Source organism: Rhinoderma darwinii, chromosome 1 (genome assembly GCF_050947455.1).
Source record: "Rhinoderma darwinii isolate aRhiDar2 chromosome 1, aRhiDar2.hap1, whole genome shotgun sequence".
NCBI classification, from domain to species: Eukaryota; Metazoa; Chordata; class Amphibia; order Anura; family Rhinodermatidae; genus Rhinoderma; species Rhinoderma darwinii.
In genome coordinates this window covers 483,313,372-483,329,891 of record NC_134687.1, presented here as the reverse complement: position 1 = coordinate 483,329,891, position 16,520 = coordinate 483,313,372, and the positions used below count along the sequence as shown (strand labels likewise).

The following is a 16,520-nucleotide window of genomic DNA, read 5'->3' as shown; positions in this document are numbered from 1 at the left end:
CGTGTGCATGGGGCCTTAGTTTGGATTTCTTTTTTAGCCCTCTGCATCATTAACCCCTTAAGGACGCAGCCTAGTTTGGGCCTTAAAGAGGCTCTGTCACCAGATTTTGCAACCCCTATCTGCTATTGCAGCAGATAGGCGCTGCAATGTAGATTACAGTAACGTTTTTATTTTTAAAAAACGAGCATTTTTGGTCAAGTTATGACCATTTTTGTATTTATGCAAATGAGGTTTGCAAAAGTCCAAGTGGGCGTGTATTATGTGCGTACATCGGGGCGTTTTTACTACTTTTACTAGCTGGGCGTTCTGAAGAGAAGTATCATCCACTTCTCTTCAGAACACCCAGCTTCTGGCAGTGCAGACACAGCGTGTTCTCGAGAGATCACGCTGTGACGTCACTCACTTCCTGCCCCAGGTCCTGCATCGTGTCGGCTACATCGGCACCAGAGGCTACAGTTGATTCTGCAGCAGCATCAGCGTTTGCAGGTAAGTAGCTACATCGACTTACCTGCAAACGCCGATGCTGCTGCAGAATCAACTGTAGCCTCTGGTGCCGATGTGTCCTCGCTCGTCCGACACGATGCAGGACCTGTGAGTGACGACACAGCGTGATCTCTCGAGAACACGGCTGTGTCTGCACTGCCAGAAGCTGGGCGTTCTGAAGAGAAGTGGATGATGCTTCTCGTCAGAACGCCCAGCTAGTAAAAGTAGTAAAAACGCCCCGATGTACGCACATAATACACGCCCACTTGGACTTTTGCAAGCCTCATTTGCATAAATACAAAAAAATGGTCATAACTTGGCCAAAAATGCTCGTTTTTTAAAAATAAAAACGTTACTGTAATCTACATTGCAGCGCCTATCTGCTGCAATAGCAAATAAGGGTTGCAAAATCTGGTGACAGAGCCTCTTTAAGGCTCAGAGCCCATTTTTCAAATCTGACATATTTCACTTTATGTGGTAATAACGTCGGAATGCTTAAACCTATCCAAGCGATTCTGAGATTGTTTTCTCGTGAGACATTGGGCTTTATGTTAGTGGTAAAATTTGGTCGATATATTCAGTGTTTATTTGTGAAAAATTCCAAAATTTTTAGAAAAAAAATAGCATTTTTCTGAATTTAAATGCATCTGCTTGTAAAAGGCTCACACGGAGCTGAAACGTCGCACACGAGTGGAATAAACGAATACATTTTTTCACAAATCTGGTAGTGCTGCCTCACTTATCTTTTACGTATATTGAAGGGTCATTGGACTGTGACCTAAGAGGCTTGCACCCAACCTATATCTTTCTGTTCAGTGCTGCGGGTATATACTTGTTGCTTGTAAAACAGATGGTTATACCACCCAAAATAGTTACTAGTTCACATTTCCCATAGGTCTACTTTAGATTGGCATCGTTTTTTGAACATTATTTTTTTTTTCTTGGACGTTACAAGGCTTAGACCATAAACAGCAATTTCTCATATTTAAGAAAATTTTAAAAGCCTTTTTTTTTTTAAAGGTACCTGTTCAGTTCTGAAGTGATTTTTAGGGGCCTATGTATTAGAAACCCCCATAAAACACCCAATTTTAAAGACTAGACCTCTCAAAGTATTCAAAACCGCATTTAGAAAGTTTTTTAACCCTTTAGGCATCTCACAGGAATTATAGCAAAGTGGAGGTGAAATTTGCAAATTTCATTTTTCTTGCTGAATTTCAATATTATTCCATTTTTTTTCTGTAACACAGAAGGTTTTACCAGAGAAACACTACTAAATATGTATTGTCCAGATTCTGCAGTTTTTAGAAATGTCCCACATGTGTCTAGTGCGCTCGTGGACTAAAACACAGGCCTCAGAAGAAATGGAGCACCTAGTGCATTTTGGGGCCTCTTTTTTATTAGAATATATTTTAGGCAGCATGCCAGGTTTGAAGAGGTGTTGAGGTGCAAGAACAGTAGGAATACCTCAAAAGTGACCCCATTTTGGAAACTGCACCCCTCAAGGAATTCATTTGTTACCAGTTTTGTCACAACGCGTATTTGAATTGGGCTGTGAAATTTAAAAAATGACTTTTTCCAATAAGATGTCATTTTTGATCAAAATTTCTTATTTTCACAAGGAATAAAATACCCCATTTTGTTGCTCAATTTGTCCTGAGTGCGGCAAAAGCCCATTTGTGGTGATAAACTGCTGTTTGGGCCCATGGGAGGGCTCAGAAGGAAAGGACCATTTGGCCTACTGGGGATTTTCTGGTGCTAAGTCATGTATGCAGAAGCCCCTGAGGTACCAGTACAGTTGAAACCCCTGAGAAGTGACCCCGTTTCAAAAACGACACGCTTTAAGGCATTCATCTAGGTTTAGTGAGCATTTTGACCCCACAGGTACTGTGTAAAAGATAATGCGCAGCAGATGGTGCAGAGTGAGATTTGCAATTTTCTATACATATATGCCATTTCAGTGTCCGATATATTGTGTCCAGCATGCGCCACCAGAGATATACACCCCATAAACTGTAATGTGGGTTCTCCCGGGTATGACAATGGCTGTTATCTGCTGCCTGGGCACATGGCAGGGCACAGAGGGGAAAGATGAGGATAAGCGGTGCGGAGTGAATCAGGGTAAGTAAAAATGGGGTAAATTAAAAATCAAGGGATGTATGATAAATTTTAAAACACTTTCATATGGAGCTCTGGTTTTTCGGGACACGTGTCACGTTGATATATTGTGTCCTCCCTTATCCCCCTCTTATAGCAGACTTTGCAACTCTTGACTTTTTCCCTTCTTGCCAGTTTGTGGAACTTCTCCTGGAAAGTGTTGCCCTGGTACGATGCGTGTGGCCTCGCTTCCAGAAGTACTGGGTGCCCCCCCCCCCTTCCTGGTCCCTAAAGATTAGTTTCTTGATAACCACCTCTTGAAATTCCAGGAAAGTTCCCCTCTGGCCTGCACATCTACGTAGCACGTACGCATTGTACAATGCCATCTGTATGATGTGCCCGGCCAGCTTCTTATACCACATCGCATGGCGCTGTAGGTCTTTAGGACTTGATCTGACAAGTCCACCCCTCCCATGTACCTATTGTAGTCCAGGATGCAGTCTGGTTTGGGGGTCTCTGTACTGGTACCTCGTACAGGTACATGGGTACTGGTGTGGCATCTCTTGTCCTGGATACCCAATATATTGCTGCTGGATAGTGCCCAGCTCTCACCCCTTCTTGTTTGCCCAAGCAGAGTCTTAGGGAGGCCTCTCATATTTCTTCTAGCAGTGCCGCATGCCGCAGGACTTCTGGAAGCGAGGCAGTTGAAGAGTGGGTCGCTGGTATAAAAATTATCCAGGTAGAGGTGGTAACCCTGGTCCAGCAGTGGGTATACCGAATCTCACACAATTTTTGCGTTAGTAAGGGGGGGGGGCATTCTGGGGGCTGAATACTCGTGTCCTTTCCTTCATAGATCCTAAATTTGTAGGTATACCCTGATGCACTCTCGCACAGCTTATAAATCTTCACGCCATACCTTGCCCTCATACCCGGCAGGTACTGGCGGAATTGAAGCCTCCCTTTAAAATGTACCAAGGACTCATCAATAGAAATACAATTCTCGGGGGTGTATGCTTGGGAAAACCGGGCACTGAAACGGTCTAATAGGGGTCTCCGTTTTCTGGAATTTAAAGCAAAGTAGAGGTGAAATTTACATATTTCATTTTATTGTCAGAAAATCCTTTTTATTCCATTTTTTTCGGTAAAACAGAATGTTTTACCCAAGAAATGCAACTCAATACTTATTGCCCAGATTCTGCAGTTTTGAGAAATATCCCACATGTGGCCCTAGTGCGGTAATGGACTGAAGCACCGGCCTCAGAAGCAAAGGAGCACCTAGAGGATATATGGACAGCAACGTCAGGGAATTCCACAGAGTCCCGGAGCAGAGCCGACACTAGCGGCTCTGTGTCCCGCGGGCCGCAGATGACAGCCACAGGGGCCGCATGCGGCCCGCGTGCTTGACGCCTGGTATAGAATATAATGCTATCCATTTAAAATATACATCAGGAAATGCTGCTGAAAAGCCCCTGACGTATGTTAAAGAGGACCTGTCACTAAGTCATAAAAAGTGAACAAGCAGTCTCAACTTACTACCGCAGTCTCCTAGACTCCAGCAGTGCTTTTGTTTCATTTCTACAGCCCTCCGTTTCCTGAGATATGGCCCGTTTTTTTTGTGCCAAATATGGTAACAAATTGCTTAGGGCGTGTTCACATCAGCGTTCGTTTCTGTTGAACGGTCTCGTGAGACCTTTCCATTGGAGGAACCCAATGACGGAAAGGCAAACGGCAAACCATAGCTTCCGTTTGTATTACCATTGTTTTCAATGGTAATTCTTTAGTTGCAAATGGTTTGTTTGTCTCCGTTCCGTAAGGCTTCTTTTTTTTTGCGGAAACAATAGCACTGTCGACTGCGCTATTGGCCAGCCAAAACAACGGAAGCTTTACGGAACGGAGACATTACCATTGAAATCAATGGTAATGCAAACAGAAGCTATGGATTCCGTTTGCCTTTCCATTGATGGGTTCCTTCGACAGAAAGGTCTGATTTAACCCATGATTGGAAACTGAATGCTGATGTGAACACACCCTTACTAGCCAAGAGGGCATCAACACCAGTGATTCTCCTGAGGTGGAGCTACCTCACAGCCTCGGACGCTGTCCTATCAGCATGAAGCTGCTTCACACACAGTGCTAGCTCAGCATGAGGCTCACTGTGAGCCTCTACAAGAATCCACAGGATGGAATAATGAGTCTATGCTAATCTATCCTTCAAAAAAGGAAACAAATAAATATACTAACCCAAGTACTATACTAAGAACACCAACCCAACTAAACCCAAAAACACACTCTTGGCCTCTGTTGGTGTAATGGAGCCCTATGTACCCCCATTTCAATGGGTTGTCAGTCGTTCTGGAGGACCTGTCCCGTATTACACAAACACTCTTTGTAACATCTCTCCACTGTGACCAAGCGATGAGGATGCTGAAAAGAACAACCCCCGCTATTAAAGACGACTAGTCAGGTCCCCAGAAAAATTAATCTGGTTTACCTAACCGCGGGGCTCAGGTTCACGCCCCTTTGAGACTGGGCACCGCCCGGTTGTAAATTTAGATATAAATTAGCACAGTAGCCACACGAGATGAACTGGCTGATTGCAGGAGGAACGGTGGCACCTACAAAAATAAAAAACCGTGCTGGAATCAGGGAGAAGCCAACTATAAATAGGTATGGTGCCTATTACTCACACAGTGCATCGAGATCACGCTGTACTGTCATTTACAGCGAGATCTCGCGAGATTACGCTTGTTGTGCTGTAAGTCCCACACAAACGTTACCAAAGTGTCGGGATTGTGAATAGACATCACGTCCTGGTTGGATGCAATGGCGATTTACCGTGAAGACACTTCAGTAACGTACGTACGTGTGTGTGCGCACGTACACAGATAGTGAACAACGCCGGATCACTATGTGCAGAGTAAATGAATGGAGAGAAGTGTATGAAGCGGATTACTCAGCGTCATACACTTCACAACGCCCAATTGGTCAAAAGTAAAAAGACGCCCAGTTGTCTATTAAGAAAGTCATTAGCATAAAGCTAAAATAGGTCATAACTTGGTGAAAATAATCGTTTTTCTAATTAAAAAACACTGATCACATTATGTACAAGATAGGGCACATATAATGTGGTGACAGAGCCTCTTTAAGATACGTTCTACCCCATTACTAGCAAAAGGCTATACCGCAAGTGCAAACAGTCTTATATTTAAAATAACTAGCAAGGCCTCATGCACACGACCGTAGCCATGTACGACCGGGATTTCCGGGTCGGTCGGCCGGCCAGCCACGGAGTGACAGCCGCGAGACGCCTGCAAATCGCGGGCTGTGCACATGGCCGCGACCATTATTTTCAATGAGCCCGGACCGCAGAACACGACTGTAATAAGGCCCGTTCTTTCTGCAGTCCGGACTCCGGGGCCATGAACGGACCGTGAAAACCACGGTCGTGTGTATGGCCCTATAGGAATGAATGGGGCCGCAATTCTCCAGTGGATTTTCGGGGGAATTGCGGCCGCAAAAGCACGTTCGTGTGCATGAGGCCTTAGGCTTCGTTCACATCTGTGTTGGGACTCCTTTCATGGGTTCCGTCCGAGCTTTCCGTCAGGATTCCTCATGGGTTCCCCTGAGACAAACGAATTTCAATGGTGACTGATCCGGTGCAAACATTTCCGTTTGTCACCGTTGTTTAAGGGTTCCGTCGTTTTGACGGAATGAATACCGTTGTCGACTGCGCTATTTTGACTTGTTTCAGTTAGGATTCCGTTCATGGTCCCCTGACAGAAAGATCTGACGGAACCCATGAATGGAGTCCCAACGCAGATGTGAACGGAGTCCCAACGCAGATGTGAACGAAGTCTTACTGGTTACCAGGGAGCCGGGTGATGTACACTTGTGTTGACGCACTGATACTAGCACTAAAAAGACTAGGGCAGCTTCCACCCCCACCCTATCGTCAGCATGCATCACCCAGGACCACAGAATCTATGAACAGGCAGGAGGAGGGCTTCCCAGTATCAATTTAAGAAACTGTCCTGGGGTCACAATCTCGTTGGCAGTCAGATAGTTTGTGGAAAGAACGTTTCAGATAAAGTGGGAGATCCTTTTGAAAAAAAAAAAACAAACAAAACATTTCAAGTTATAAACTGAAGTAGCAGTAATGTGGACCGGTCACAACTTGGTAGATCTCAAGACCATCCCAAGTTACTACAGCAGATCTCCACCTCCCTGAGGTTGCCTAGCCCTGGTTTAATGTAGACTATATTACGCACTCATCTTGGCTCAGTATGTATAATCACCTGCGTGAATTAACCAAGGAAAGTAAATAAAAAAGACTAAACGACGAATTTCCACTACTAAAGCAAAGTCACATGTAAATGCTAGTCCTTGAGTTGTCCTCTTCTGTTCAATAGCTTTATCAGTTTCTGGTGGAAGGACACAAATGATAGATGGTTGTATTGGCAGCCTAACAAGGGATGTCACACAGCTTTCCTGGACTCCTGCACAGCAATTAATCCCGGTTTTGCAGGGCTGAGTATGTATCCTGCATAACAAAGCAATTTTACCAGCCAGGAGATGGGTGACAGACAGCACCTGTGGGAGCCATAATGCCAGGTATATATATTGGCACCTAGATTTCTCAGAAACAGATATAACTAAGAAATGGCTGAAGAGGATTTTTGCTTTTCTTTATTTCAGAGGTAACGGTTTTTATTTTCTTTATTTTACAGATCATGCTTTTGACGTAGACCTCATCTGGCATATGAGACATAATGGGAGGATAAAGCTGCTCCGTATGCCTGGTGTCTGATCATCTCCTGCAGAGAATCTTACTCGGTATACCTTGTGACTAACAGCAGGGACAGACATGAAGCAGCGTCATAAACATGTCAGTCGCTCGTCTATATACATGGCTATGTGCAGGGCAGAGAGCGCTGCGACACTTGCAGATCGGGGAATGTCAGCATTCCAGGGAATGGCTTCTCAGTCATCTGTGAGGTCATGAGCCCCCGCTGTATCCGGCAAGGAGACACGATCACGCCGAGGTAATCCACATGCCGGCACCGCACATCAGTGGCTAACCTCGGCAATGATCGTGTACCGCTGCATGGGCAAGCGATAGCACGGGAGAGGGGAGGATTTCAGGAAGCAGCAGAACAGAATGCGCAGCCGGCATAGACGCCCTGTCTGCCATTGGAGAGCACTGCGGATTAACCCCCTCTGCTCCGCCATCAGCATCTCTCGCACAACACATGGAGGAATGGGAACACATGACAGGAGCTCTGTGATCATCCAATGTACTGGACTAGACATGACCCAGCCGGGCCTGATCTCCTCCCGTCCTCTATGTGTACATCCATACCGTACATGATATAACAATCTGTCAATACTCCCTCCCCGGCAATGTCACCATGAGCAGGTAGATCTGTCACCACCTGCCTGCCATGCGTCACTCCAGCCATTACATCCCAATACACAGGCGAGCAAAACACGGTCATCCTGTCTCTGCGGTCATACGTGACCACAGATTACATGGATTCCTGTAGAACCGGCAGGGAGTCCGGCAGGCTGCGACACATACAGGCCTCCACCATGGGCCGGACAGAACACTATTGTCCGTGACTCAAGCAGCAGCCCTGAAGGTGAGGCCTGGAGAGCCCCGCGGCCTAGTCCCTCCGTCACCCCTCCTCCCACACCCGCAACGCCCTTTAATAATATGGCTTCCCCTAGACATCACCCACCTGCCCATGTTCTGTCTGCCTCCTCCTCCGGGCGCCGGCACGTTGGCCCCGCCGGGCTTCCTGTTATTACCGGTCTGCTTCATGGACATGACGGTCCCATAAACAACCGGCAGTCAAAGCAGCTGACGAACCGGGTAAAAAGAAAAACAGCGGCTTCTCCTCTACGTTAAAAATCAGCCACAAAAGTGTTAAAAATAACGACGCAGTCAGAGTGCGGGCCTAGCGGCAACGAGACGCCGGGAACTGGAGCTGGAGGCCGCGCCGGGTGTAGGAGATCACAGCGGCTCAAGTCTCCACGGTTGCCACAGGCGAGCAAGACCAAAACAGTCTGATGAAAACGGGCCGCGGAGGAATACAGCCCTGCGACGTTACTATATCCGCCAGCACAGTGTCCGCGATGTTCGCTCCGCTGTCCACGACCCAAACCAGTTGTAAAATAAATTCACGTCTCCGGTGACTGAATGCCGGGGTGAGCCGAGCTAAACGTGCACCTGTAGATAAAAGCAGAGGCAGCACGTCGGGAACTATTTACGGGAAGTCGGAAGGATACCTGAGAGGGGGCGGGCAGTACGCTATAGAACACGTGAGCCGGTTTGTGCTGCTGCCGCTTGGTTGGAAACTGTGCAGGACTATATTACTGAGGTCGGGAAGGATTATTATAGATTATAAAAACTTGTGTACATTCTGTCTGAATGTATATCTGTTTACACAGAGGGCTATCTGTTGTGGATGCTTCCAATGCTTGCTATCTGAAGGTGTCAGGTTAGGGTTACTCTATAGACTACTTGTACCTAAGCATAGATGTAGTATGTCTAAGAGCCTGTTCACATCAGCGTTGGCTTTCCGTTCCGGGGTTCCTTCGGAGGTTTCCGTTGGGTGAACCCCTAAACGGAAAGTCAAACTGAAACCACAGCTTCCGCTTCAATGGTGACGGAAACATTGCTAATGGTTTCCGTTCGTCACCACTCCGGCAGGTATCCGTTTTAATGACGGAATCAATAGCGGAGTCAACTGCGCTATTGATTCCGTCGGAAAAACGGAAACCTGCCAGAATGGTGATGAACGGAAACCATTAGCAATGTTTCCGTCACCATTGATACCAATAGTGACGGATACGGAAGCTGTGGTTTCAGTTAGACTTTCCGTTTTGGGGTTCACCCGACAGAACCCCGGATCGGAAAGCCACCGCTGATGTGAACAGGCCCTTAGGGCTCATTCAGACGAGCGTATATGTAGTCCGTGTGACGGCCTTAAAACAACGGCTGTCACACGGACTCACGAACTTCAATGAGGCCATTCCCACGACCATTTCAACGGAGCTTGTGATGGTTTCGCAACAAAGTATAGGCTCTGCTCCAGGACTCTGTGGAATACCCTGACATCGCTGTCCATATATGGACAGTGTTGTCAGGGGCTTCCCCAGAGCCGGAGTCCCGGGCTGAGCGCTAGTATAGGCTCTGCTGCGGGACTTTGTGGAATTCCCTGACATCGCTGTCCATATATGGACAGTGTTGTCAGAGGCATCCCCAGAGCCGGAGTCCCGGGCAGAGCGCTAGTATAGGCTCTGCTCCGGGACTCTGTGGAATCCCCTGACATCACTGTCCATATATGGACAATGTTGTCAGGGTCTTTCCCAGGGCGCAGTCCCGGGCAGAGCACTAGTATAGGCTCTGCTCCGGGACTCTGTGGAACCCCCTGACATCGCTGTCCACATATGGACAGCGATGTCTAGGGCTTCCCCAGAGCTGGACCGTGATGTCGGGAGCACAGCTGGAGTACCAGTAGGAGCGCTACTAACGCTCTGCTCGGGACTCCAGCTCCGGAGTAGCCCCTGACATCTCTGGCCGTATATGTATGGACAGTGATGTCAGGGGCTCCTCCAGCAAAGGAATCCCCGGCCAAAGCATCGGCATTCCACTCCTAGAGGGAGCCCCAATAGAGCTATCTACTGGGGGGGGGGGGTGGCTGGCACTATCTACAAGGGGTGTGTGTGTGGCAGCATCTGCAGAGGGCACTGTGGCTGCATCTACAGAGGGCACTATGGCAGCATCTGCAGAGGGCACTATGGCAGCATCTGCAGAGGGCACTGTGGCAGCATCTGCAGAGGGCACTGTGGCAGCATCTGCAGAGGGCACTGTGGCAGCATCTGCAGAGGGCACTGTGGCAGCATCTGCAGAGCGTCCATTATTAAGGCGGGGCTTAGTGTTAGCGGGTGCAGAGGCTAGCACTAACCACCCATTATTACCCCGGTACCCACCGCCACCAGGGATGCCGGGAAGAGCTTGGTACAATCCAGTACCCGACCACCTGTTGCGATGGTCGGGCACTGGGGCGGCCGCTGGCTGGTATTATGAGGCTGAGAAGGGCCAAAAACAGTGGACCTTCCCACCCTTGTAATGCCAGGCTGCTGCTGCTTGCTGGTTATGAAAATGGGTTGACCCCGCGTTGTTTTTTTTTTTTTATTTATTAAATTTAACAATAGCCGTGGGGTCCCCCTAGGGGTGAACCTAGCCCCTCTGCTGCCTGAGGCGAACTAGAAAAAGCCGCCCCCCCCCCCCCCCAAATCTATCAGAGTGCAAATAGTACAGTCTGCACTGCACAGCCCCATATCTTTCCTCGGCAGCCAGTCTCATTTGCGGCGTCACTCTCTGCAATCACATTCAAGCCAGTCCAGGAAGGATCACATTTAGCGCTGTTTTGAAGCGGCACGTCCTGGGCTGGTTTCTTTGCTCTACCTGCTGTATTGTAGTGGTCTGCTTGTGCTGGCTTGATGCCAGTGGTGGATTAATATGATCTTAGGCCCGTGGCTGTACACAAGTTATGGGCCCACATCCCACACGTAAGTATCACCTACATGTCAAAGTACATCACATGCCACTCTGCGGACAGTCTCTTAGCCTGATCATCTGCTGCCACACTCACACTTTCCCACAGCCCACACCACAGTAATTTACATAGATTGTAAGACCAACATTACCAATAATACCCCATACTGTTACTGAATAATACCCCCACACCATAACCACATAGTGGCTTAATAATACCTCCACTCCATGAGAACATATTACTACCACATAGTGACTGAATAATACTCCCATACTGTTACTGAATAATACCGCCACACCATAACCACATAGTGACTGAATAATACCCCCATATTGTTACTGAATAATACCACCACACCATAACCACATAGTGACTGAATAATACCCCCATATTGTTACTGAATAATACCACCACACCATAACCACATAGTGACTGAATAATACCACCATACTGTTACTGATTAATAGCACCACACCATAACCATATAGTGACTGAATAATACCCCCATATTGTTACTGAATAATACCGCCACACCATAACCACATAGTGACTGAATAATACCCCCATACCGTTACTGATTAATAGCACCACACCATAACCATATAGTGACTGAATAATACCCCCATATTGTTACTGAATAATACCACCACACCATAACCACATAGTGACTGAATAATACCCCCATACTGTTACTGATTAATAGCACCACACCATAACCATATAGTGACTGAATAATACCCCCATATTGTTACTGAATAATACCACCACACCATAACCACATAGTGACTGAATAATACCCCCATACCGTTACTGATTAATAGCACCACACCATAACCATATAGTGACTGAATAATACCCCCATATTGTTACTGAATAATACCACCACACCATAACCACATAGTGACTGAATAATACTCCCATACCGTTACTGATTAATAGCACCACACCATAACCATATAGTGACTGAATAATACCCCCATATTGTTACTGAATAATACCACCACACCATAACCACATAGTGACTGAATAATACCCCCATACTGTTACTGATTAATAGCACCACACCATAACCATATAGTGACTGAATAATACCCCCACATTGATACCGAAAAAAAACAAGATCACATATTACTACAACACAGTGTCAGAAAAAAAAACCACGATACTGTTAGTGAATAAAACACACTATATATAGACCAATATTACCACCATACAGTGACCATATAAAGGTAGATGCCAGTTATACACAGGAAATCTGCAGACCATATAAGTGATTACAGTATAGTTATATTGAGTGAGTCACAGGTGACGTCTTCTCAGACTGAAGTCGCTCACTTTCACCTTTTCTTCTTCATCCAGCCAAGACCACAATGATAACTTCTCCCGGACATGATTTTCTAAGCCCTGCAGAATATGACACAGATATCTTTTGGCTCCTTGCTTTTCTCGCGCACTCCCTAACTATTCCCTACCTCTACACAAACTCCCTATACATACTATACCTGGTGCCCCACACAGTAATAGTGCACACACCCGTTTGTTCCCCCAAAGGCCCTACACAGTAAGTGCTACTTTTGTTCCCCTACACAGTGTTAGTGTCCCCTTTATACCTTACTCAGTGATAGAGCCACTTTTAGGGCCCTCACCCAGTAATAGAATTCCCACTCTACTAATATCCCCTTTATGTCCCCACAGATATAATGTCTCCACTCAGTAGTAATGCGGCCTTTTATGTCCCCATTCAGTACTAATGCCACTTTTTCTGCCACACTCAAATGCCTGCTTTATGCCCCCACAATAAGGATGCCCCCTTTTGTATGCCACTTTTTTATGCCCCCTTTTTATTACCTAATAGACTTATGAATTTTAACTGAGTTCAGTGGCCCGGCATGGACGGCATGATGCAGTGACGTCATCGTGCCAGGCTGTTGACGTCATCAGCGTGCTCCTGATCTCTTGGTAGGCCTCAGGTCTAAACCAGGCTGTGGCCTACAAGAGCAAACGGCGGAGCAGGGTGCCAATTGCCAGGGATTGGCTGGAAAATTTTAGTCTGCGGGGCAAGCACACAGCACTGGCCCAAGAGTAGCGGCCCATTCTGGGGGCACTGGGCAATTGGCGCGTTTGCCCCCCCCCCTAACAAGGCTGTGGAAGAACTCTGCTACCTGTCAACAGAAAGATCATCCGCCAGGAGGAAAATTGTTTCTTGATGGCGGTGTACAAGAAAGCCTGACCTGGGAATTAGACTTTTTTGTACTCCGCCATGGGGAAATATTTTTCCCTCTGGCGGATGACTTTTCAGTTGACAGGAAGCAGAGTTACATGAATGGGAATTATTTTTCCTTGACCTCTAGTTTCTATTGTGGCAAATGGAAGTTTTTAACATTTTTATACTGCTAACTTTTTTTTGGTAGGTTCCGCTGGACCGTTTGGACTACGTCGTAGATTCTTTGGACTACTTCGATGATCTACTTTAAAAAAAAAAAATGGTGAAAGAGGGTTGCATGGGGGAGTTTAGATTTCAGTAAAAAAAATTTTTTCTTATGTGTGATTTTTTTAATACTTTATTATGGCCTTAGTAATGGCTGCTGTCTGATTGAGAGTGTCCATTACTAAGAAGGGGCTTCGTGTTAGCCAGTAAAAAGGCTATCACTAACCCCTATTATTACCCCAGTTCTCACTGCCGCGTGGGGAGTACGATCCAGTGCCCGACCATCTGAAGCAACGGTAAGGCAGCAGGGCGGCCACAGGCTGGTTTTACCAGGCTGGGAAGGGACAAAAACCGTGGCCCTTCCCACCCTGGTAATGCTAGGCTGCAGCTGCTTTATTGTATCTGGCTGGTTATGAAAAATAGCGGGAACCCCACGTCATTTTTAAAAAACAAATAATAGAAAAAAAATTATGTGAGATCCCCTCCATTTTTCATAACCAGCCAGATACAATAAAGCAGTAGCAGCCTAGCATTACCAGGGTGGGAAGGGCCACGGCTTTTGTCCATTCCGAGCCTGATATTACCAGCCTGCGGCCACCCCAGTACCCGCCCTTCACGTCAGACAGTCGGGTGCTGGATCGTACCCAGCTCTTCTCGGTACTCCTGGTGGCGGTGGGTACCGGGGTAATAATAGGGGTTAGTGATAGCCTTATTACTGGCTAACACTAAGCCCTTTCTTAGTAATGGACGCTCTTAATCAGACAGCTGCCATTACTAAGGCGGTAATGAAGCCTAACAAGGCTGTGGAAGAACTCTGCTACCTGTCAACGGAAAGATCATCCGCCAGGAGGAAAATTGTTTCTTGATGGCGGTGCACAAGAAAGCCTGACCTGGGAATTAGACTTTTTTTTACCTCTAGTTTCTATTGTGGCAAATGTAATGTCGTGGAAATCCATCGCTCAAAATATATTAGACTGAAATTTATACCAGTACAAACAGACTCTCAAGGCCAGACTCCATTAGTCAGTATCCTAATTAGGATATTTCACCGATATATATCGAGAGAGGAGAAGAAAACACACAGACACAGCTGATATGTTCAAAAATACTCCTCTGAAGGATTTATTACCAAACTCAAACTGTTAAACTGAAATTCAGAAGGGGTGTAAGCTTGAGGTAAACCAATCAGAGACAATGTAACAATATTTGTTATTCAGTAAAAAGCATACAATAAGATACATCCCAGATACATCATTATAATTCTTCACACATTATGTTTACAAGTGTCTTATCTCTCTCTTGGACAGAATATTCTCGTGGAGATGGGGGAGACCTTCCCTCACGCATACTTGCCATCCTCCCATCTCACTCCCTGTCCATCTTCGCATGGGAACCAAGGTCAAAGATAAAACATACGAAATCAACATTACTTGTATTAAAGGAACAATGACTTTCCTATTCACTACAAAAGAACCAAGATGGGAACTCCAGACAAGATGGCTGCTGCACGAAACGAAATCATTTAAACATTATCATCACTTTCACATAATACATATCTTAGTAATTCGGCATCCTGCTTCATAATTCACAATGTAATTTCATACAGAGAATATAAGCAAATAAATCATCCTTCACAGTAAGTTTTTTAAATTTTTATACTGCTAACTTTTTTTGGGTAGGTTCCGCTGGACCGTTTGGGCTACGTCGTAGATTCATTGGACTACTTTGATGATATACTTTAAAAAAAAAAAAAATGGTGAAAGAGGGTTGCATGGGGGAGTTTAGATTTCAATAAAAAAAATTTTTTCTTATGTCTGTTTTTTTAAATACTTTATTATGGCTTTAGTAATGGCTGCTGTCTGATTGAGAGCGTCCATTAATAAGAAGGGGCTTAGTGTTAGCCAGAGGCTAACTAGGTTCTCCAGCATCCAGGGCAAAGATTCAGTTTGGAGGCCCCCCCCCAACCTCTTTCCCGACATCTCCTTCCCCCTCGCCGTGTTTGTTTTCTCTACCAATCAACAACGTGTCATTTCTTTTCCACATTTCTTTTTATGTAACTCGAGCATAAAAACATTTGTACATATTACAAGCAATATAGTTCTATACACAACACCAGAACCAAGCTCAGTGCATAAATACAGCCCCAGAACCAAGCTTAATACATATATACAGCACCAGCACAAATACAGCTCAATTTAGTGCAACCCCTGCTGTATAGGTATGTACGGCGTAAAACTACAGCTCTCAGCATGGCCCGAACAATGACAAGGTTATGCTGGGAGATGCTGTTTCACAAAAAATAAATCATATCATAATCATACCACCCATCATCTCGCTGTAGATCATACAGTGACTACAGTACTGATTAGAGGCAGAATAAATATTTACATTAAGTGACTCACCGGTGACGTCTCAGATTCTAGTTCTTTTTCTCCATCCGGTCCAGACCTCTATGATGACTTCTCCCGGTCACAGCCCATTTCTGCAGTTTGCACCTATAAATAAAGATAAAGTTATCATTATACCACACACTACGCCCCTAAGTATAATAGCGCCATACACTGCAACTCTAATTATAATAGCACTATACACCGTGTCCCACACACACACACTGTGCATAGAGCCCCCTGTAGATAGTGCCCCCATAGAGCCCCCTGTAGATAGTGCCCCCATATAGCCCACCCCTGTATATAGTGTCCCACAAATAGCTCCCCCTATAGTGCTCTACAGATAGCCCACCCCTGTATATAGCCCCCCTGTAGATACAGCCCAGCCCTGTATATAGTGCTCCACGTATAGCCCAACCCTGTATATAGCCCCCTGTAGATATAGCCCACCCCTGTATGTAGTGCTCCACAGATAGCCCACCCCTGTATATAGCTCCCCTGTAGATATAGCCCACCACTGTATATAGTGCTCAATAGATAGCCCACCCCTGTAGATATAACCCA

General features: G+C 46.0%; 1 protein-coding gene and 1 long non-coding RNA gene across 7 annotated transcripts in view; one reads left to right on the top strand and one right to left on the bottom strand.

The window, feature by feature from the left end:
* The window catches only part of ATXN2 (ataxin 2), a 147,181-nt gene extending 138,342 nt beyond the window's left edge, over positions 1-8,839 (bottom strand). For 4 of the 6 annotated variants that reach the window (XM_075834827.1, XM_075834845.1, XM_075834853.1 and 1 more), the window contains exon 1: positions 8,316-8,839. In XM_075834827.1, coding sequence (XP_075690942.1) covers positions 8,316-8,404 — 89 coding nt within the window. In that variant the 5' untranslated portion in view covers positions 8,405-8,839. The remainder of the gene's footprint in view (positions 1-8,315) is intronic. The other 2 variants (XM_075834836.1, XM_075834869.1) reach the window with 2 other exon arrangements.
* LOC142659106 (uncharacterized) lies at positions 7,512-15,303 on the top strand. The gene is made up of 3 exons (XR_012850267.1): positions 7,512-8,957; positions 13,553-13,627; positions 14,877-15,303. It is a non-coding gene; the product is annotated as an uncharacterized LOC142659106 (long non-coding RNA).
* Positions 15,304-16,520: the final 1,217 nt, after the last annotated feature.